The following is a 21,824-nucleotide window of genomic DNA, read 5'->3' as shown; positions in this document are numbered from 1 at the left end:
GTCTTCACAACAGGATTATTCTGGGTACAGCACATAGAGTTGCAAATGGAAGAGACCCTCTTCTTAAAATGGTCAGGAATCACGAAGAAGTGGGCAAAGGAGCACATCTGTACAAAGCAGCGGAGGAGGCTGCTGAAACACTCGGACTTGACTTCAGTATTAGGGATGAGCAAAATGCATCAAACCTGATCTATCTCGAGTACTCACTCCTAAAAGCCCGGATTAAGAAAGCACAAGAGAAAAACTTTCATGAACAGCTCCTCGATAAGAGGATGCACGGTATCTTCCACAGAAATGTGAAGGATCAGTCAATGTCTTGTGAGCTAACGTTTGCTTTCCTTAAATCGCCCGGATTGAAGTCTGGTACAGAGGGTTTCATTTATGCATGCCAAGACGGTGTCATTTCCACCTTAACATACTGTCGCCACATTTTGAGCAAAGACATTCCCGATGATAGCTGCAGGGCGTGCCATGCACACCCCGAGCATTTAGCTTACATACTATCTAGTTGTCCAACTCACGCGGGAACGACCTACATTCAAAGGCACAATGCGGCACTAAGAGTGCTTTATTACCATCTCTGTCACTCCTACGGCATCTACCTTAATATCGCTCCTCTAAATGCTCCTAGGGAAATTGAGTCAATTGTCGAGAATGGGAAGTGACGCATATACTGGAACTTTATATTCTTGACAATTGTTTCTGTTGCTCACTCGAGGCCTGACATGGTTCTTCTTGACTTCGAGAAGCGAACCATGTTCGTTATCGAATTTTCGGCACCAGCTGACAAAAACATCATAGCCAAGGAGAATGAAAATAAAGAGAGGTGTCAAGACCTTATAAGGGAGCTGCAACGATTGTACCCGGAATATTCTGTTAAACTGATCGTCCTTATCATCGGCGCTCTTGGAGGTGCCAAGCTTTCACTTGCTAATGGCCTAAAAAGCATCCCTGCGTGTCAACAATATGCAGGAACACTTGCGGGAAAAATGCAGAAGGCGGTTGTCCTTGGGTCGCTCCGTGTTGTTAGGGTGCACGAGGCTTTTGCTGGATCGTCGTATTGATTCCTTTACAGACTGTAACCACCTATCTCACGGTTGTGAGACGTGGCTGTGGTTGAAATTTTACCGCGATTTCGCTGGAAGCGGGTGCAATTTTTCAGATTAGCACCCGCTCCCGGCGAAATTTTGCGGTTGTCCTTATGACAAATTTTTAATTATATATATATATAATTTAAATATTAATTTGAATATTTAATAACAAAAAGGAAGCAAATTTTCAACAAAATAGTCAAATTGTCGGCAAAAGATTCCGTTCTTTTAAATTGAAAATTCAACTTCAAATCAGTTAGGTTGAAAATTATTTTTTTAACCAAAAATGTAACTATTCCATTTTCTGTTTAAAATTGATTTTTGTAAATAAACATTCAAATATTAAGAAAATTTGTCTTCTTTAATTGAAAATTCAACTATTTCTTTAAAAATTCATGTATTTTGTTGAAAAATGGGTATTTTTTGGTAAAAAAACTATTTTTTTCGTTTGAACGTTAATCTTATTGTTTCAAAATTCATCTTTTTGGTTGAAAATTAAGGTATTGCAGTTTAATATTCATAATTTTAGTTGAAAATTCATATTTTTTGGTTTAAAATTCAATTTTTCCAGTTGAAGATTTATAATTTAATTTAAAAATTCATTTATTTTGCCATTTTTTTCTCTGTTGTTTTAAAAGATTTTTAGAATGAATGTCTTAAATTGAACGGAAAAATGGAAAAACTTGACCGGGGAAAACCGGGAAATGACCGAGAATTTGAAATCGTCCGCCGAATCGCCACCCTGAAATGGGTTTTTTATACATTGAGAACAGTAGAATAAAAATTTAATTTAGTTTCACATAATTGTGCATTTTTAGGTCGTTCATGGTGAAATTGTGAGTACAATTATTCCGGATATTTAAAATTTTTAATTTATAGTGAAGGGCGTCAACTTTTTTGGACCAAAGAGCGAATATGTTGTGTCTGGTTCAGACTGTGGTAATATTTTTATCTGGGACAAGGATACGGAAGCAATCGTCCAATGGATGCCGGGAGACGAACAAGGAGTGGTAAGCAATTTTCGAAGGATTGACCACTCGACTTTTCAGTGTACATCAAATTTAAAGATTAGAAAGGTTTCAACGATTTCAAATAATTCACAAAAATGTCAAAGTTCTCACATATATTTCGAAGATTTCAAGTATTTCACAAAAAGTTTTTTCAAAGATTTGAAATAATTTTCAAAAAATTATAAGTTTTCACAAATATTTTTAATATTTCATCAAAATGTTTTGAAAAAAACTCAAATGGTTTCACAAAAATGTCAAATATTTCAACAAGATTACACAAAGATTTCAATGATTTTACAAAGATTACGTGAAGGATTTTAAGGTTTCACATATATTAAAATTTCTCACAAAAATTTCGGAAAGATTCAATTAATTTTACAAAGGTGTCCCAAATATTTCCCAAAGATTGCAAAAAGAATTCTAAGATTTCAAAAGATTTCAAAGATTTCAGAAAGAATACGTACACAATTAAAAGATTTTAAACGTATTGAAAATCTTCCAAAGACTTTACAAATATTTTAATCATTAAAAAATTAAATCATTAAAAGAATTTTTTAATATCTTAGAAACGTATCAAATGTTTCAAAATATTTCAAACATTTCATAAAATTTAGAGAAATAACAAAAGATTTTTAAAAGTTCAAGTATTTCAAAAGCCTTTTTCTAAACTCTCATAAAGATTATACAAAGAATTAAAAGATTGTAAATATTTCGCAATATCTCAAATATTTTAGATTTGATAAAATATTTAAAATAGTTCAAAAATTTTTGAGAAAAATTAAAACTATATCACAAATATCTCACAAGGATTATATAAAGATTTTTAAGATTTCAAAGATTACACAGAAATTACACAAATAATTGACAGATTCAAAATTATTTTTTTAATTCCAAGTATTTCACAAATGTTTTTCAAATATTTCGCAGAAATATCAAGAATTTCCAATATTTTATAAAAATGTTCAAGGTTTCACAAAAACTTCAAAGATTTTACGAAAATATCAAATATTTCACAAACATTGCACAAAGAATTAAAATATTTCACGAAAATTACATAAAAAAATTTAAGATTTCTAAGGTTTCACAAAGATTAAAAGTATTTCAGAAAAATTTCAGAAAGATTAAACATATTTCACAAAGATGTACAGAATATTTCCCAAAGGTTTCCAAAAGAATTCCAAGATTTCAAAAGATTTTTAAAGATTTCATAAAGACTAGGTAAAGAATTAAAATAGAGATTCTGATTAAAATATTTTCAAAATATAGCAAATATTCCAAACGCTTTACAGGAATGTCAAATATTTCACAAAGAGTTCAAAAAGATTTCAAATATTTCACAAATAAAAATTACACAAATAATCAAAAGATTTTAAAGAGACTTAAAGTATTTCAAAAAGCTTTTTCAAAATTCTCACAAAGATTACACAAAGAATGGAAAGATTTCAAATATTTCACATATTTTAAAATATATCAAAAAGTAAAATTTTGCAGAAGATATAACAAAGACTATATAAATGCTATTTGTGCGCAAATCGCTTGTGCGTAAGTGTATCACACGCTATTTTGTGCAGAAACCACCCGAGAAAATTATTTAGCACATTTTTATTTTAACCTTTTTTCAATTAATTCACGGAAGTCTATTAAATCTATGAATTCCTTCATTTCCGTGAATCCCATTAAATCCGCAAATGCCAGGAATTCGATGAATTCCTCAAATTTCGCGAATTCCATGAATTTGATTAATTACGTGAATTCCGCGAATACCATCAATTGCGAAAATTCCACGAATTCCATGAATTTGATTAATTCCACGAACACCGTGGATTTCTCAAAGTTACGCATCTATGAATTGTGTATGCGCGACAATTGCATTGATGCGCAAAGTAGACATGTGTCAAAGTGCGTAAGCGTCATTTTTATTCCCGGACAGTCTGTTGGATTGAAGTAATTTGCATATCATTTAGAGGTTTGGAAGTCCTCACTTTCGAGGTAGATGTTGCAAAAATAATTTTAAGATTTAAAATATTACATTAAAGTTATGCAGATTTTTTATTGTAATATTTCAAAATTCTAAGTGTTTTACAAAGATTTTTCAAATATTTCACAGCAATATTAAAGGTTTCTAATATTTTTCAAAGATAGAAAGCTTAAAAATATTTCATACAGATTTTTGATGATTTCGCAAATGTTTTCAATTTTTCGAAGAGATTCCACAAGAATTTCAAAACATTTCAAATATTACACAAAGATTTTTCAAGATTTCACAAAGCTTATATAAAGAATTTGAATATTTTAATAGACTGTCAAGATTTCATCAAGATTACACAGCGAATTAAGAGATTATAAAAAGATTTTAAGTATTTCACAAAGATTTTTCAAACGTTCCACAAAGATTTCAAATAATTCGCAAAAAGGTCCAAGATTTGACAAATATTTAAAATATTTCAGAAAATTGTCAAAGAATTCACACAAATGTCAAATATTTCACAAAGATTTCAGATATTTCACTAAGATTTCAATTATTTCATCAAGATTACACAATGAATAAAAAGAGTTCACGGAAATTTCAAACATTTCACAAAGAATTCAGAAATATTTCAAATATTTTACTAATATTTCATATTCATTTGCGGTGATATTAATTTACAAAAATGCCTAAAAAAATGCAGGAAAATCGTTTCATAAAATACTTAAAAATGTACAGTTTAAAATTGAAAAGAAATATGATTAATTGATTATTTTTATAGTAATTGATCTACTTTTTATGCTCAATGCGATTTGAAGGATGAGAATTTTTGTAAAAAAAATCGAAATTTGAAGATAATGGCTATATTTAAACATACTATAATTAAAACAAATTAAATTTCGAAAACCACTTATTTTAAAAGCGTTTATTTATTATTTAGTCTTCAATTAGTTTTATGTAGTATCTAATTGTTCTTTCTTCATATTTTCTCTCTTCCCCCTAATATTTTCCTATTGTTTCTGTACTGAGCAAAATATATTTAATATTTCAAATCATATTACATTATACGTTTCTATAACTGATTTTATAAAAATTAGGTCAATTGTTTGGAGCCTCATCCTTTCGTCCCGGTATTGGCCACAAGTGGATTGGATTATGATGTAAAAGTTTGGGTGCCTTCATGTGAAGAACCTCCAATTATGAAGGATTTAGATGTTGTAAGTAATTTAATAAAATATATTAAAAAAAAGAACTTTCTAAAGTAAGCTAAACGAATTTTTTTCACAGTGTGTTAAGTCAAATATAAAGAATAGACAGGAAGAATTAGATGATGAACCGGATGCTTTCGACGGGCAAATGTTGTGGATTCTCCTGAGACGTATTCGTCAATCCGAGAGATTAAGAGTAAGAATTTCCTGCATTTTTTAAAAATATAAATATTAAACTTGGCATTTAAGGAGTTTTCTATAAACTGAAGTTGAAGTTTATAAAATTCCGCATTGCTGTTGTCCAGACTTATACTCTTTTTCTTAATCCCCTTTTTTTAAAGGAATTCATCTTTTTTTCCTGTTTTTAAGAAATTTCTCTTTTTTTTGCATTTTCTCGTTTTTTCGCTTAAATACATTTTTAGATATTTACAAATTCTTTCGATAAATTTAAAATAATTTGACTTCAAACAAAGCTCAGTCTAAAGAAGTATCAAAAGATAATGTGGCTATGAAGACATTATATCAAAATTATGTAAAAATTATATTTTATACAGAAAAAAACGAAAAGAAACTTAATGAAACGTTCGTTACGTAGCTGTATTATTTTTTTGTAATTTTGTATACGAATCCCTGAAGAAAATACAACCATTTTCGTTAAAAATGAATCCTTTTTAATTGAAGAGTGTACTATTATATTTTATGTTCCAAATACATCTCTTTCAGTCACAAATTCCATTTGGTTACAAATTTAATTTCTTTGTTGAAAATTCGATTATTTTGGTAAATATTCATGTTTTTAATTAATATTCAACTAATAGATTTTTCGTCGAGGTTTCAATTTTTTTTTTTTTGAAAATCCAACTAATTGGCTGAAAGTTGTATTACTTTCGTTGAAAATTAGTTTTTATAACTGGAAATTGAAATATTCCGTTTTTGGTGGAAAATTTAATAATTTGATTAAAAATTTAAGTGTTTTACATATAATTAATCTTTTTCCGTTAATAATTCTACTGTTGGATGAAAAATTTAATTATTTAGTTGAAAATTTACCTATTTTGTCCAATATTCATATTTTTTGGTCGAAAATGCAACTAATTAGTTGAATATGAAACTATTTTGTTAAAAATTCATATTATTGGTTGAAAATTAAATTTTTTTTTAAATCTTTTTTAAAAATAAATTTTTTTTCCTAGAGCTTTACGATTCCATTCTTGGCTTCTTTTTTTTGCTTGTTAAAAATTCAACTAATTGGATGAAAATTGTACTTCCATGTTAAAAACTCACTTTATTGGTTGAAAATTTAAATATATTGTTAAAACCTCGTTTTATTTTCTTTTTTGGAAAATTAATTTTTAACTGGAAATTGAACCACTCCATTTTTTGACTGGCAATTTATCGTTTTTAATTAAAAATTCAATTAATACCTTTTTTGTTGAGATTTTATCTGTTTTTTTTTTGTTTTTTTTTGACAATTCAACTAATTGGTTGAAAGTTATACTACTTTCGTAGAAAATTGATTTTCATAACTTAAAATTGAATTTCTCCGTTTTTGTCAGAAACATTAAATTTTTTACATTCTCGTCAGAGAAGGTATTAGATTTATGTAAAATTCGACTCTCCCAGTTTTTGTCAAATGTCTACGTTTTGAGACCCCCTGAATCCGAAAAACAGGTTTTTACGAATTTATCTGTCTGTCCGTATGGCTGTCTGTCTGTACGTATGTATGTATGTATGTATGTATGTATGTATGTATGTCTGTCTGTCTGTGAACACGATACTTTTGAAAAAATTAATATATTAGATTGCCCTTTAGTACACTCATTTAGTGTCCTAAACTAAAGGTCAAGTTCGTTATCCAGCCATTTTGAATGAAAATTCAAAAAGTGGGCACATTTTGAATATCTTTGAGACCACGTTTTTAAAAATTCAAAAATTATCTGTACGGTTATTCATAGAATTCAACAAATTTAACAATTTATCTTGATGACTTTTTTTTAGAAATAAAAAATTACTAGAGTTATAGCATTTTCAAAATCCAAAAAAAAAAAAACAAAAATGAACAATTCAAGCCAAACAACGCATGATACGAAAAAAAGTCTGGAGAAGAAAAACATTGCTTTTTGAAAGCCCTACAAGATTATGATAACAACTTCTTCAATTTGATCAAAAAGTTGAAAATTCCAAATTCTATCGTACAAAAAATCTTTGAAACCACATTTTTCAAGATGTAAAAATTCTATGCATGGTTGTCCGTAGTTCTTCAAAACTCAAACAATTTATCCTTCTGACTTTTTTTATAAAAAGAAAATTATCAGAGTTAGAGCATTTTCAAAATCCAAAAAAATAAACTAAAGTGAACATTTTAAGCCAAACAACGCATGATGGTCGAGAAGTTAAACATTCCAAATTTGATCGTACCAAAAATAATGAAAATTCCAAAAATTCCATTTTTTGGTCAAACTATGCAAGATACGAAAAAAATGAAAAAGCTCAAATTGCGCGCCCTGGAAAGAACTACAAATTAAGAATGAATCACTTTTCGATAAAAGCAACGAGAAAAAATGAGACAAAACTTGTTCATCCAAAAAAGAGCTATAATTTTCGATAGGACAGTTAGTTTTTGCTTTAGTCGTAAAAAATAACATTATAAATAAAAATATTAAATTTGTTTGTAAAAAAGACAAAAGGTATGAACTTAAATTACCAGACAAAAGTTGTTCGCCTAAAAAGATCTATAAATTCATTATTAATTATTTTTCGATAGGACGAGTAGATTTTCTTTTTATCATAAAACATAAGATTAAAAATTTTGAAATTAACTTTTTGGAAAAAGCACATAAAAGACGAAAAAGGACGTAGGCTCCTATATAGGGCCCTATATAGGTTCTTGTATTAGACCCTATGCAGATGCACAGTAGTTTTTATTAAATCGTAAAAAACAACATTAAAAATAGAAAAATTATAAAAACAAGGAAATAAGAATTAGTTTGATTTAATTTTCATGCATATTATAAATTGTAATGATATGCATTTTTTGAAATGATAAATGTCTCAGAGCAGCTTAGAATACAATTTTAAGCAAAATAAGAAACAAATACAAAACTAATCATGATAAATACAATTTGCTTTTTATTTTGCAATTTTTTAATAAGTAATCCCTGGTACAGTTACATAAAAAATGTATTATATTTGATATAAAAGTGTTGCGTGTATTGTAGAAAAGTTGAAATGTTGGACAAAATCTAGTGCGAAGCACGAGTTACGTGATGAGAATGTGTTCGTTAAAGCCAAAAGAGCTTTAACAAAAGAGAGTCAAAATCACAAAATTACAGTTGTTGAAGTGTGTTGAAGTGCAAAGACTAAGCGCGAAGTGCGACTGCTCTCAGTCGCGTGCCGTAGGTGCGCTCAAACTCTCGAGCTAAGCTTTTTTAACGAAAGAGAATTCACAATCACAAAATTACAGTGGTGGATGCTTTGAGTCTTAATTTTAAAATGTTTGCGTAAGTATGTGCGAAAACATAGAGACCGAGCGCGAAGCGCGAGAACCAACAGTCGCGAAAGCTAGGCGCGCTCAAACTTGCGAGGGAAGTGAACCGCGCACGATGAGAATGTGCCCGCCTAGCGGGCAGATTTTTTTTAGTTGAAAATATCACTTTGTAGATTGAAAATTCAAATATTTGGTAACAAATTCAACTATTTTGTGAAAGTCGTCTTTTTTGGTTGAAAACTTAACGCTTTTTGATAAAAATTCGTCTTTTTGAGATGAAAATTCGTTCTTTTGAATTGAAAATTCAACTGTCTTATAAAAAATTCGTCTTTTCGGCTTGAAAAGTCAACGTTTGATTGCAAATGTTAGCTCTAAAATAATATTTCTTGTATAAAATTCAACTATTTGGTTGAAACACTTCTCGGTTGAAAATGAACTTTTTTGTCGAAAAATCATCTTCTTGGGTTTAGTAATCAACTGTTTAAAAAAAAATCGTCCTTTGGTAGAAAATTAATCTTTTTTGGTTGAAAAGTCAACTGTTTCGTGGAAAATGTAATATATTTAAAATTGAAATTTAAAGCGTTTCAGATTTAATTCAATATAGTACCGATACATTAATTTTAGTTAAAAAAATGTATGTCCTTATTTTCCTTGTTGTTTTGCATTAACATTATTGATTTTTTACGCGTAAGAGTTTTTTTAACACCTGAAAAAGAAATCGATAACGGTCAGGGAAAATGTAAAATTTGGTCAGGCCAATGTCAGGAAAGATATTTTGAAATTGGGTGTTTGTAGAATCCCTGCTTGGATTAATTTTGAATTAGGAATTGAAATTCTTTTGCTTTCTAAAGATGGTTAATTCCTATTTTAAAATATTTTTCAGGCCTCTAATAGAGCAGCGAGGAGGACGAGATTTACAGATCCAGATCTTGCTGACGATGATATGAATGAATCCGCGAGTGACAATAATTCTTCAAACAACAGCGATAGTTACTCGGATGACGACAACGAAGGAAGGCTGCAGTGTTCTCCGTCTTAAAATAAGGTAAGTGATTGTATTTAAATTATCTAACAGTTATCAATTTTATTATTTCGTTGAAAGTGTTGCATAATTTTCTTAAAAAGACATTTTTGGTTTTAAATTTTACTTTTTTGTTAAGAAATCGTATTTTTAGATAAAAAAATTCAACTCTTTTCGTAGAACATTAAACTTTTGTTTAAAATTTATATTTTGATGCTGATAAGTCAACTGAAATCTTTTTTGGATGAAAATTATTTCTTCTGAAAATTCGTCTTTTTGATTTAAAAGTTTTTTTTCAGTCGAAATATTACATCTCTCTTGGACAAAAATGCAACTGTTTGGTTGGAAATTTAACAATCTTGTTAAAAAGTCATACTTTTTGGTTAAAAATGGTAATATTTAGCAGAAAATTGACTTATTGTTCACATTTCTTATTTTGTCGTTGGAAAGTGAGGTGGAATCTACTTTGGATGAAAATTTTACTATTTTTTAAGGTTAACTTTTTTAAACTCATTTGTTTGAGAAGAAATTTCTTCTTTTTTTGAATAAAAATGCAACTGTTCCATTGAAAATTCAGCTATTTAATTTTTAATTTAAATTAATAATTTAATTTAATTAATAAATAATAATAAAAAATTTAATTAATTACTTTGTAGAAAAACTATTGTTTGTTTAAATTTAATATTTTGGTGTTCAAAAGAGAACTGAAATCTTCTCTGGAATAAAATTTAACTATTGTGTTGAAAATTCGTTTTGTTTGAAATTAAAAAATAATCTGTTTTAAGAGAAATTTCATCTTTCTTGGATAAATGTGCAACTGTTTGGTTGAAAATTAAACTGTTTTGTTAAACAGTCATATTTTTGGTTGAAAATTCTACTATTTTGTTCTAAATTCAAATATTGGGTGGAAAATTGACTTTTTATTTAAAATTTATATTTTGGTGTTGAAAAATAACCTGAAATCATTTCTTGATGAAAGTGCAAATTAAATAAAAATTGAATTTTTTTATTGAAAATTCATTTGTTTGATAGAAATTTTATCTTTCTTGGATAAAAATGCAACTATTTGAGAGAAAATTCAAATGTTTAGTTAATAATTTATCCTTTTTCTAATAAAAATTCGTCTTTTTCGATTTATCATTCAACTTTTTCGTAGAAACTTATTTTTTGTTTAAAAAGTCATATTTTGATCGTGAAAAGTCAACTAAAATATTAGTTAACAGAATTTTTGTTTAAGTTTTTTTTCATTTAAAAACTCATTTGTTTTAGTCGAAATTTCATCTTTGTTGGAGCATTAAACTATTTTTTTTAACATTTGGTTGAGTCACTTTGTTAAGAAATAATTTTTTGTTTTAAATTGGTATTTTTAGTTGAAAGTTCGTCTTTTTGGTTGAAAGTTTAATTACTGTGTTTAAAATTTAACTGTTTAGTGGAAAAGCCTTTTTTTTGTTAAAATTCTCCTTTCTTGCTAAAAAAATTATTGCAAGGAAAAATCAGTGAATTTTGAAAAAGAATTTCTCGGACGCCCTACCTAATTGGTTAAACAAGGATTTCAAATTTAGCCCGCGTTGTTTAGCGAAATTGTAAGCTTTCGTAAATAATCAGGAATAATTTAATAATAAAATATCAGACTTTACAATATGACTTTACAAAAAAGATTAATTTTCTTCCAAAAGAGATGAATTCTCAACGCAAAAAGACGAATTTTCACCAAAAAAGAATTAATTTTTAACCAGTTGCATAAATAAAGAAATAGTTGTACTTACAAGCAAAAAAGATAAATTTTCAACGAAATAGTTGAACCTTTAGCCAAGTAGTATAATTTTTTGGTTAAAAATACGATGTTTTCTAAGCAGTTGAATTTTTAACAAAAAGATAAATTTTTGTCATGAAAAATAATTTTTTTAGCCTAAAAGATCAATTTTCAACCCAAAAGGACGAATTTTGAACAAAACAGTTACATTTTTTAACAAAACCGATGACTTTATTCAGGCTTAAAATACAAGCTAACTTTACCACAAATTACATGAATTTTACAAACAAATAATCGAATTATTAACCAAAAAAGGTATGTTCTTAACAAAAAATGGAGTAGTTAAATTTTTAGTTAAAAAAATTACTTTTAAATCCGAAAACTTGAATTTTCAAGAAGAAAGTTAAGTTTAAATTAAAAAGCACGACTTTTGAACCAAATAGTTGAATTGTCAACTAAAAAGATAATTTTTTAACAAATAAGATTAATTTTCTACCCAAACGACGAATTTTCAACAAAAGTTAATTATTCAAGCTAAAAAGTCGAATTTCTTAGAAATCATTTAAGCCAAAAAAATAAATTTTTAACAAAAAAGTTCATTTTTAACAATGAAAAATGAATTTTCAATCAAATAGTTGAATTGAAAAAATATATTTTTATCCAAATAGTTCTATCTACAACTCAATAGGTACTGTCTTGCAAAAAGGACGAATTTTTGACAAAAAAGTTTAATTTTTAAACAAACAGCTGAGTTTTCAACTCGAAAATATGAATTTTCAACGAAAAAGTTCATTTTAAACCAAGCAGTTTAATTTCCCACCAACTAGTTGAATTTTCATCCAAACTGTTCAGATTTCAAGCCAGAAAGTCGATTTTTTAATCCAAAAATATAAATTTTTAAGAAAAAACTTCAATTTTAACCAAGCGTTCAATCCTAAAAAAAAACAAATCCTTAACGAAAAAGATCATATTTGAACACAGTATTTGCATTTTTCAAGAAATAGGTGCATTTTCAACTAATAAAGGATACATTTTCTACCAAAAATAAAACATTCACATTTTAAGTTTAAAAAATTAATTTTTAATTAAAAAATTGTTGTTGTTTTTTTTTAATATATTGTTGAATTTTGAAGCCCAAAAGACGAATTTGGTAACAAACAGTTGAATTATCAACAAAGAAATTAATTTACAATCTAATAGTTGAATTATCAACCGGAATGATGAATCTTCAACCAACAAATATTTTACTTTGAAATCAAAAACAGTTTAATTAAGCCAAAAACGACGAATTTTCAACAAAATACATGACTTTTCAACCAAGTATTTGAATCATCAAATAAAAAACATCAATTTTCAACCAAAAAATTAATAGTTATATTTTCAGTTTAAAAGATTAATTCTAAATAACAAAAATAACAAAAATTAAACAAAGTATTCGAATTTTCAACCACAGAAATTAAATTTTCATCTGAAATGATAAATCTTAAAAAAAAAAAATTTCAACAAAATATTTGAATTTTCCACTTAAATGATGAATTATGTAGAAATTGTTGATGCAAGTTGTTTTTAAAGTCCCACATCGATTAAAATAACGAATCTTTAACCAAAAAAGATTTTCAACCAAAAATATAATAGTTACGTTTTCATTTTTAAAATTATAAAAAAAAATTTCAACAAAATATTATATTTCTTGAGCAAAAAGATGATGTTTCAACATAATTAAGTTTAAAAAAATACTTTTTGATTTAAAAAAAAAAACGAATTTTTAACTTAATTGTTGAATTTTCAAGCCTAAAAGAAGATTTTTCTACAAAACAGTTGAATTATAAAAAAAGTTGATTTGCAAACAAGTAGTTGAATTTTTAACGAGAATGAAAAATCTTCAAACCAAAAAGATTTTTAATTAAAATAAAAAACAGTTCAATTCAACCAAAAAATACGATTTTTCAGCAAAATATTTGAATTTTCTACTCGAAAAGACAGATATTTAATCAGAAATGGATAGGTTGCATTTTGAGTTTAAAAAAATGAATTTTCAACAAGAGTTCAACATTCAACCAAATAATTGAATTTTCAACTAAAATTATGAATCTTGAACCAAAAAAGGTTTTAAATTTAAATAAAAAAAACAGTTAAATTAAATCAAAAAAGGAATATTAAACAAAATACATGATTTTCAACCAAATAGTTGAATTTTCAAATAGGAAAGATCATATTTCAACCAAAAATGGATAGCCTAAATTTTGAGTTAAAAAAATTAATTTTGAACCAAAGAAAACAGAGTATTCCACCACAAAACTTAAGTTTCAACTGAAATGATACATGTTAAAAAAAATGAATTTTCAATAAAAGGGTTCAAGCAAATAGTTTAATTTTCGACCAAAAATCGAATTAATTGTAAACCAAAAAGAAAACGATTTTTCAAAGAAAAGTTGAATTTAAAAACAACAAAATTAATTTTAAACTAAAATTATGAATTCAACCAAATGCATGCATTTTCATCTAGAACATATTAATTTTTTATTTTAAAAATTTCAGTTTTTCACGAAAGATAGAATTAGCTACATTTGTAGTTTAAAAAAAATTCAACAAAAAGTAAAACGAATATATAACATAATAGTTCAATTTCCAACTAAGGAGATGAATCCTCAAAAAAAGATTTTTCAAAGAATCTAGTTGAACTTTCAACCAAGTAGTTCAATTTTTGACCAAAAAATGACTTTATAATAAAATAGTTAAATTTTCAACAAAATAATTATAACTTACAACCAAACAAGATTAATTCCGAACCAAAAATGTTGATTTATTAATTCAGTTCGCATTAGAGCGAAAAACCCGATGCAGCTCATTCAACTGACAATATTTTTCCTTCAGTTTAGGTTTTCGTTAAATCTTGAGGAGGAAATATTGAATGAAAAAGCGACTTGAGAAGACACCAAAACTCGTGATTTAGATTATTACAACCACTCAGATCTGAAATATTCTGAATACCTCAGTCTTGTGTAAAATATTTCCACTTAAATTTTTTCACCGCATATTGTTCGGCATTTTGATAAAATATTTTTATCACGGTAGGAAGAAATAGCTGCAGAGTTACGCCATCAGGTATCTTATTGTATCTTAGATTTAGAATAGATGGAACTGTAAATATTTGTGATTGTTTGGTTACGCATTCCATAGACTTTTTTCACAAATTCGCGATTACAGAAACTTTAATTGCATTTTATACAAATATATGTAATATTCTAATAGAGAATTAAATTTTTACGAAATTTTATTAAAATTGCAGTTTATTAAAAAAGTCTGAAAGCAATTGAAACTAAAACACAGAAAACATTTAAGTTGATTTTTGAACAATGAATTTGTGAAACTCGTCTATGCGATTTAAAACAAAATATAGCTCTCGAGCTTAAAACGAAAAAAAATTAGATTCTATAATTTAGTTTTTAGCGCTCTTAACTGTTTCAAAGAGTTATTTTCCTTATTATTTTACGACAGGACGGCACTTTATCAATAAGTTTTAGAAATTATTTCCTCGAGGAATTTAAATCCGAATTCTAAATTTCGCAAGATTGAAAGATTCGTTACTCAAAGCCTCAAATTGTATGCTATGCATCAAAGGTATCAAGACTGAATTACAGTGAGATGAATAAATACAAGTGCATAGCATAAATAATTTAAACAGAAGGCGTCTAGATATTATCCTACGATCTAAAGAAATGTAATAAAGGGTTGTTTTCATGGAATAATGAAAATGGAACAGTCTTATTTATTATTCACACCTGTACTGAATCAATTTTATTGTTAGTTAAATTTGAAATCCAATTGATAGCGAAATATTTTCGAGGAAATATTTATTTGGAAGCCAAAATAAAAAAAAAATTACTAATTTTGAGTTGAAACGGAATAGGGTTGTTTCCAAAGTTAGATATCATTTTTCCAATAAATGGATCTTATAGTATATAAAATTTTAATTTTAAAAACGCCCATAAAATATTTTTCACATATTGTTTACTATTTTTAATTTAATGTTGAAATCTGAATTCTCTATCACGATGTCGATTGGAGGTCCCCTTTGACGTCAAAGGGGTCGGATTTTCCACCAATCACAGCATATTTGTCAGTGATTCTCAAATATCTTTCTGTGCCGATGTTTTGTTTTAGTTGTGTGCACATCGAAAATTGAAGTCGCAAAATATTGTTTAAAAAACATTATAAACATTGGAAAAACATTTAAAACCAATACTGTTTTTCTTCAACGTACTACTGACTCAATCAAAATATTACAACAGGAGGCCTTTTTTTGTCCCATAAACCTTAACAAATAAAGATACCATATAAAAATAGTCAGAAATGTCAGACCGTGACCTAATCTCTTAATCATGAATTTAACATCGCCACATTGATAGATAATTATGAGAACCTCTGAGGCACGTGACACACACGTGACACCAATTTGAATAAGTGTTTTATCGCCTTCAATTGTTAATAATTTTTTTCTGTTAAACGACTCAACTTAAAAAAAATTATAACGCACTTGCAGTTCGGATTAAAATGATGTATTAAAAAATTATTTTATCTAAAATCGCGAAACAACCCTATTATCAAATTTAAAGCAATTCTAAGTTGGAACAGATAATATTAAATATCTAACCAAATTTTAGCTAGAAATTTTAATTTTGGAAAAGAAATAAGCCTGTCTTGGAACACGGTTACAAGGAATTTTTAAAAATAAATTCTGAGTTGGAACAGGGAATGTTTAAATTTTAACAAAATTAGAGTTAGAATTGGAAATTTTCGATTAGAATTAAAATTCTGCATATTGGTACAGGGAAATTTTCAAACAAGGAATTTTTAAAAATTAAATTCTGAGTTGGAACAGGGAATGTTTTTATTTTAAAGAAAATTCTGCATATTGGTACAGGAAAATTTTCAAAGAAGGAATTTTTCAAATTAAATTCAGAGTTGAAACAGGGAATGTTTTAATTTTAAAGAAAATGCTGCATATTCGTACAGGGAAATTTTCAAACGTTAACTGGAATTTTTCAAATTAAATTCTAAGTTGGAACAGGGAATGTTTAAATTTTAACAAAATTAGAGTTAGAATTGGAAATTTTCGAATAGAATTAAAATTCTGCATATTGGTACAGAGGAATTTTCATAGAAGGAATTTTTCAAATTAAATTCTGAGTTGGAGCAGGGAATGTTTTAATTTTCAACAAAATTCTGCATATTGATATAGGAAAATTTTCAAACAAGTAATTTCAAATTAAATTCTGAGTTAGAACAGGGATCTAAAATCAGAAGTTTTAGAAAAGAATTAAAATTTATGGAATGTTTCAAAAGAATTAAAATTTATGACATTTTTGAAAAGATTTCTAATTTTAAATTGAAACGGCAAATTATCGAAAAGAAATCAAATTCTGCATTGAACAGAGAATTTTTCAAAAGAATTCAAATTCTGAGCTACTAGACATTTTAGAAAAAAATTTAAATTGTGGATTAGAACACAGCGTTTACCCCAAGAATTATAATTCTGGGCTAAAATGGAATAATCAAATTCAAATAAATTCGCAATTGAAAAAGCGAATACACTAATTTTAACCGATTTTAAGCTAGAATTTTAAAATAATTAAAATTCTGCATTGGAACAGTGATTTCTCAAAAGAATTCAAATTCTGAGTTAGAACGGGAAATTTTTGAAAATAATAGAAAATTATGTATTGCAACACAAAAATTTTCAATCGAATTCTAATGTAGAATTGAAACGGGTAATTATCGAAAATAAATAAAATTCTGAATTGGAACAGAAAACTTTCAACAACAAAAAAAAATCTAACCTAGAGCCGGCATTACAACAGGGAATTTGTTAAAACAATTCAATTTTTGAGCTAGGACTGGAAATTAGTTAAAAGAATTGAAATTATGGACTGGAGCACAGATTTTTTCAAGAGAATTCTAATTTTCAGCTGAAACAGGATTTTCAAATTTGAATAAATTCTCAGTTGGAACAGGAATTTTTCACATTTTAACCAATTTTTAGCTAAAATTGGAATTTTACGAAAAGAATTCTAATTTAGTACTACAATTCGAAATTTTTTAAGAGAATTGAAATTCTTCATTGGAACAGCGATTTTTTCAAAATAATTCTAATTTTGAGTTGAAACGGGAAATTTCACCAAATTAATCAAAATTATGGATTGGAGCAGGGAATTTTTAAATTAAAAAAACTTCTGACCTAGAGCGGGAAATTTTCGAAAAAATTACAATTTTACATTAGAACAGGAAATTTCTTTAAAAAATGTAATGCTGCGTTAAATAATTAAATTTAAATAAAATATTTCAATTTTAGCCAGTTTTGAGTTAGAATTGGAAATTTTCAAAAAGAATTAAATTTCTGCACTGATATATGGAATTTTTCATTGGAAAAGGGAATTTTCCGAAAGAATGATAATTTGTTGAAACCGGAAATTTTGGAAAAGAATAAAAATTGTGAATTGGAACAAGGAATTTTCAAAGAATTTTAATTCTGAGCTGGTGGAACTGGAAATGTTGTGACCTGGAATGGGAAGTTTTCGAAACTAGATACAATTCTGAGCTAGCAACAGTGATTTTTAAAAAATGAATTAGATGAGAAGAAAATTTTTCAAAAAGAATCAAAATTCTCAATTGGAACAGAAAAATTTGAAATTAAAAAAAACTCTGATCTAGAACGGGAAATTTTCGATTAAAATTAAATAATTATAACTTAGCATGGGAACAGTGAATTTGTTTAAATAATTCGAATTCTGTGCTAGAACTGGAAATTTTTTGAAAGAACTAAAGTTATGAATTGGAAAATAGCATTTTAAAAAAGAATGATAATTTCAAGCTGAAGCGGGAAATGATCGAAAATAAATAAAATTCTGGATTGGAAGAGGGCATTTTAAAATTTTCAAAAATTCTCTCCTAGAACGGGCAGTTTTTAAAAATAACTTAAATTCTAGGTTTAAGTTCGGAACATTTAAATTTTAAGCAATTTTTAATTAAAATGGGAAATTTTAGAAAAGAATTAAAATTCAGGATTAAAATAGAATTTAAAAAATTTAACATCGAACCTAGGACGGTACATTTTCGAAAATAATTAAAATTCTGGACTGCAACAGAGAATTTTCCAAAAGAATTCTAATTCTAAGCTAGAATCAGAAGTTTTAGAAAAGAATTACAATTCTGATTGGAGCAGGGAATTTTCAATTTTTAACAAATTGTGACCTTGATGGGAAGATTTCGAAAGTAGTTAAAATTCTGAGCTAGAACAGGAATTTTTTTGAATGAATCAGTCAGGTTGCCCGCATATACGAGAAACCTGGAAAACCGGGAATTTTATTAGACCGGGGAAAACTATTATATCATTTAGTTTAGAATGCTTAATTCGAAAATCTTCCACTTGAAAAATTCTCCATTTTAGATTTTTAATTTTTAAGCATATATTTTAATTTGAAGAATTTTAAAATGCAGTTTTAAAGGTTAAAAAAATTAGAAGTTTTTAAAATCTAAGATTTTTTAATAAAAAACAGGATGGCCGCCGGACCGGGAAACCGGGAATTTTACGAATTTTCAGAAGAAAAATCTGCCCTAGGTTGATTTTAAAAGTTTTTTAAATAATTAAATTGCAGTTGTTGAAAATGTAAACAATTAAAAATTAAAAGCACTTGAAGTTGAAAATTTTTGATAAAAAACAATTTTATTTTATAAACTGTAAATATAAATAAATTATTTTGCAAATGGATCTGTACTCTAAGTATAGAAATCTGAACAATAATTGATTTGACCAAATAATTCTAGATCCGCTCAAAATTGGAGAATTTCCAGATAGTAACTGTTTCAATCCGAAAGTCTTAATAAGAATTGAAATTAATATATCATTTATTCCGATAATTTTATTTTTAAATACCAATTTTCATGATTTATCGATAATATATTTTTAATTCAGAGTTAGGTCTTCCTTTACATTATTGTTATATTAAATTTAATAAATAAATTTATTAATATATTATTTCTATTAATTTTTTTAGCCATTAAAAAATTTAAACGTGCGTTTTACTATTTTCAACTTAAAAATAAACCCATAATAATATAGCCATAATTAAAGGTTTTTATTAAATTTAAAATATTGTGAGTCTAAATTATTTAATTTTCATCTCATTTAATTTGAAATTTCATAATGTAGAAAAAGAATAAGAATGTAATATTTAGCAATATTTCACTGTTCATTTAAGACGAGTAAATTTAAAACAAATGTTTAAAAGAAAACAATTTTAAATTTATTTGTTTTACATAGAAAGCTTTGAATATTTGGATTTTCGAAGAACTTTTAAACTTTTAGCGTTACAATTTTAATTGATCTATTTAAAAAGTGTTTAATTTATAAGTTAAATTGTTAAAGTTTGACGCATAAATAGCAATTGAATACTTATTATTTGTAGAACAAATTCAAGTAATTTAAAGAGATATTTAGAAGTTTTGAAAAGATTCAAAATTAATTAAAATCTTGAAATTATTTCAAGTAATTTAAACGAAGCGCGTTAACATTTTTTTCAAAAGTTCTTAATATATTTTAAAATTAATCGAAATTTTCCTACAATTTTCGAAAATCCTGCAAACTAAAAAAAATCCTTAAAATCTTCTTTAACTTTTTGTTACAGTAATTTTTTAAAGTGAAAAGTCTATTTCAGTTTTCCTAAGAATCTTAAGAACATTTTTTCTTCTTTTGAAGTCTCACAATGCTTAAAAAAATTCTAAATTTTTTGTTTGAAACCTGCAAAAGTCTACATTTTATTTTTAATTCGGCTGTAAGTAAGTTTTTGACAAAAAATTGAAAAATGATTTTGAATTTGGAAAAATTTAAACCCACTTCTAGATTTTTCAAGATTTTCAAATAAAATTTTAAAGCTTTTGAAGGATCCCTAGACTATTTAAAATAAAAATAATGTAACTTCCAATCACAGAAATGTTGAGTTAAAAAATCTATTTTTCAATTTTTAAAGTTCATTTCTTGATTTTTTTAATTTAGACTATTGAAAATGTTAACGTGGATTTATATTTTTGGAACTTAATCTGATTCTTTGAACTCTATAATTGATCAAATTTCTGAATTTTGCCGTTTATTTGCATTTCACTGAACATTGTTTAATTGAAAAGTGTTAGTATCTTCCGTTTGGTACGTGAAATTTTTGAGCATTTGAATACACGATTTTTGAATTGAAACACTCTTAAACTTCAATTTTAAAACTTCGAAATTCCAGTGTTCCACTTTGAATGCTTTAATTTGTTGATTATTATTTATTGCTTTATATGAAAAAATGTTTAGAATATAGTTTGATTTTTTAAATTTCATTGGCCGTGAAAAATGTTTGCAAACCGGGAAATGACCGGGAATTTTTTTCTCCTATTAATACGGCCACCCTGATCAATTTTAATGAATTCTTACATCAAAGGGAGAATTTTCAAAAAGAATTAAAATTCTGGATTGGAAGAAAATGTTAAAATTTTAACAACATCCGAATCAGAATTGAAAATGTTTTGGAAAGAATGAAAATTCTGGATTGGAACAAGGAATTTCTCAAAAGAATTATAATTCAGAACTATAACTGAAAGTAATAAATAAATAAAAATGCATGGTATAAACTATTTAAATAAAAGGCTTCTAGATATTAGTGTACGATGTAAAGAAATTTAATAAAGGGTTGTTTTCATTAATTAATGTAAAATGAAACAGTCTTATTTATTATTCACACTTGCACTGAATACAGTTTCTTGCTATCTAATTTTGAAATCCAATTGATAGCAAAATTCTTTCGAGTAAAAATTTATTTTGAACAATATTATTCAGGTTCATTCAATTCATTCTATAGAGAAGTAAACTCTTTCCCTTTCTCCCAACCAATCAGTAGTAATCGGAACCTAAATATTTTCAAGTTCGACATTCGTGGGCTCAGCCCTCTTATTTTCCCTTTTTCGAATAGCTCTATTTCCCTCAGAAAATACCAATGGAATGAGCAAGGCCCGCATAAATATGGAGAGTTGTCGCTCCCATAAATAAAGTGGTGATGGCTTTTATAAAAAGTGTCAGCCAGGGACCTGCCATGAAAATTGACGTTAGAAAGTCGAGAATCAATGGCCTGTAAACTGTCAATAGGAGCATGCTAACTACAATAGGTACCAAACTGCGACGTAAATCGTGCCTCGACCATAGCCAGACTAAAGTCGCAGTTCCAATGTGTTGAACCTGAAAAAAAATAGTTTAAAA

At 27.0% G+C, this 21,824-nt stretch overlaps 2 protein-coding genes across 5 annotated transcripts in view; one reads left to right on the top strand and one right to left on the bottom strand.

The window, feature by feature from the left end:
• The window catches only part of LOC117178336 (DDB1- and CUL4-associated factor 8-like), a 56,505-nt gene extending 41,214 nt beyond the window's left edge, over positions 1 to 15,291 (top strand). For 2 of the 4 annotated variants that reach the window (XM_033369748.1, XM_033369751.1), the window contains 5 exons: positions 1,971 to 2,101; positions 5,165 to 5,284; positions 5,355 to 5,471; positions 9,646 to 9,807; positions 14,411 to 15,291. In XM_033369748.1, coding sequence (XP_033225639.1) covers positions 1,971 to 2,101; positions 5,165 to 5,284; positions 5,355 to 5,471; positions 9,646 to 9,801 — 524 coding nt within the window. In that variant the 3' untranslated portion in view covers positions 9,802 to 9,807; positions 14,411 to 15,291. The remainder of the gene's footprint in view (positions 1 to 1,970; positions 2,102 to 5,164; positions 5,285 to 5,354; positions 5,472 to 9,645; positions 9,808 to 14,410) is intronic. The other 2 variants (XR_004467828.1, XM_033369752.1) reach the window with 2 other exon arrangements.
• A 5,997-nt stretch (positions 15,292 to 21,288) lies between these two features.
• The window catches only part of LOC117178042 (transmembrane protein 147), a 13,894-nt gene continuing 13,358 nt past the window's right edge, over positions 21,289 to 21,824 (bottom strand). The window contains exon 4 of the mRNA XM_033369245.1: positions 21,289 to 21,803. Within this exon, the coding sequence (XP_033225136.1) occupies positions 21,552 to 21,803 (252 nt within the window). The 3' untranslated portion in view covers positions 21,289 to 21,551. The remainder of the gene's footprint in view (positions 21,804 to 21,824) is intronic.

Source organism: Belonocnema kinseyi, chromosome 8, assembly GCF_010883055.1.
Source record: "Belonocnema kinseyi isolate 2016_QV_RU_SX_M_011 chromosome 8, B_treatae_v1, whole genome shotgun sequence".
NCBI classification, from domain to species: domain Eukaryota; kingdom Metazoa; phylum Arthropoda; class Insecta; order Hymenoptera; family Cynipidae; genus Belonocnema; species Belonocnema kinseyi.
The sequence above is the reverse complement of the archived record's forward strand: the minus strand, read 5'-3'. Positions and strand labels throughout refer to the sequence as shown.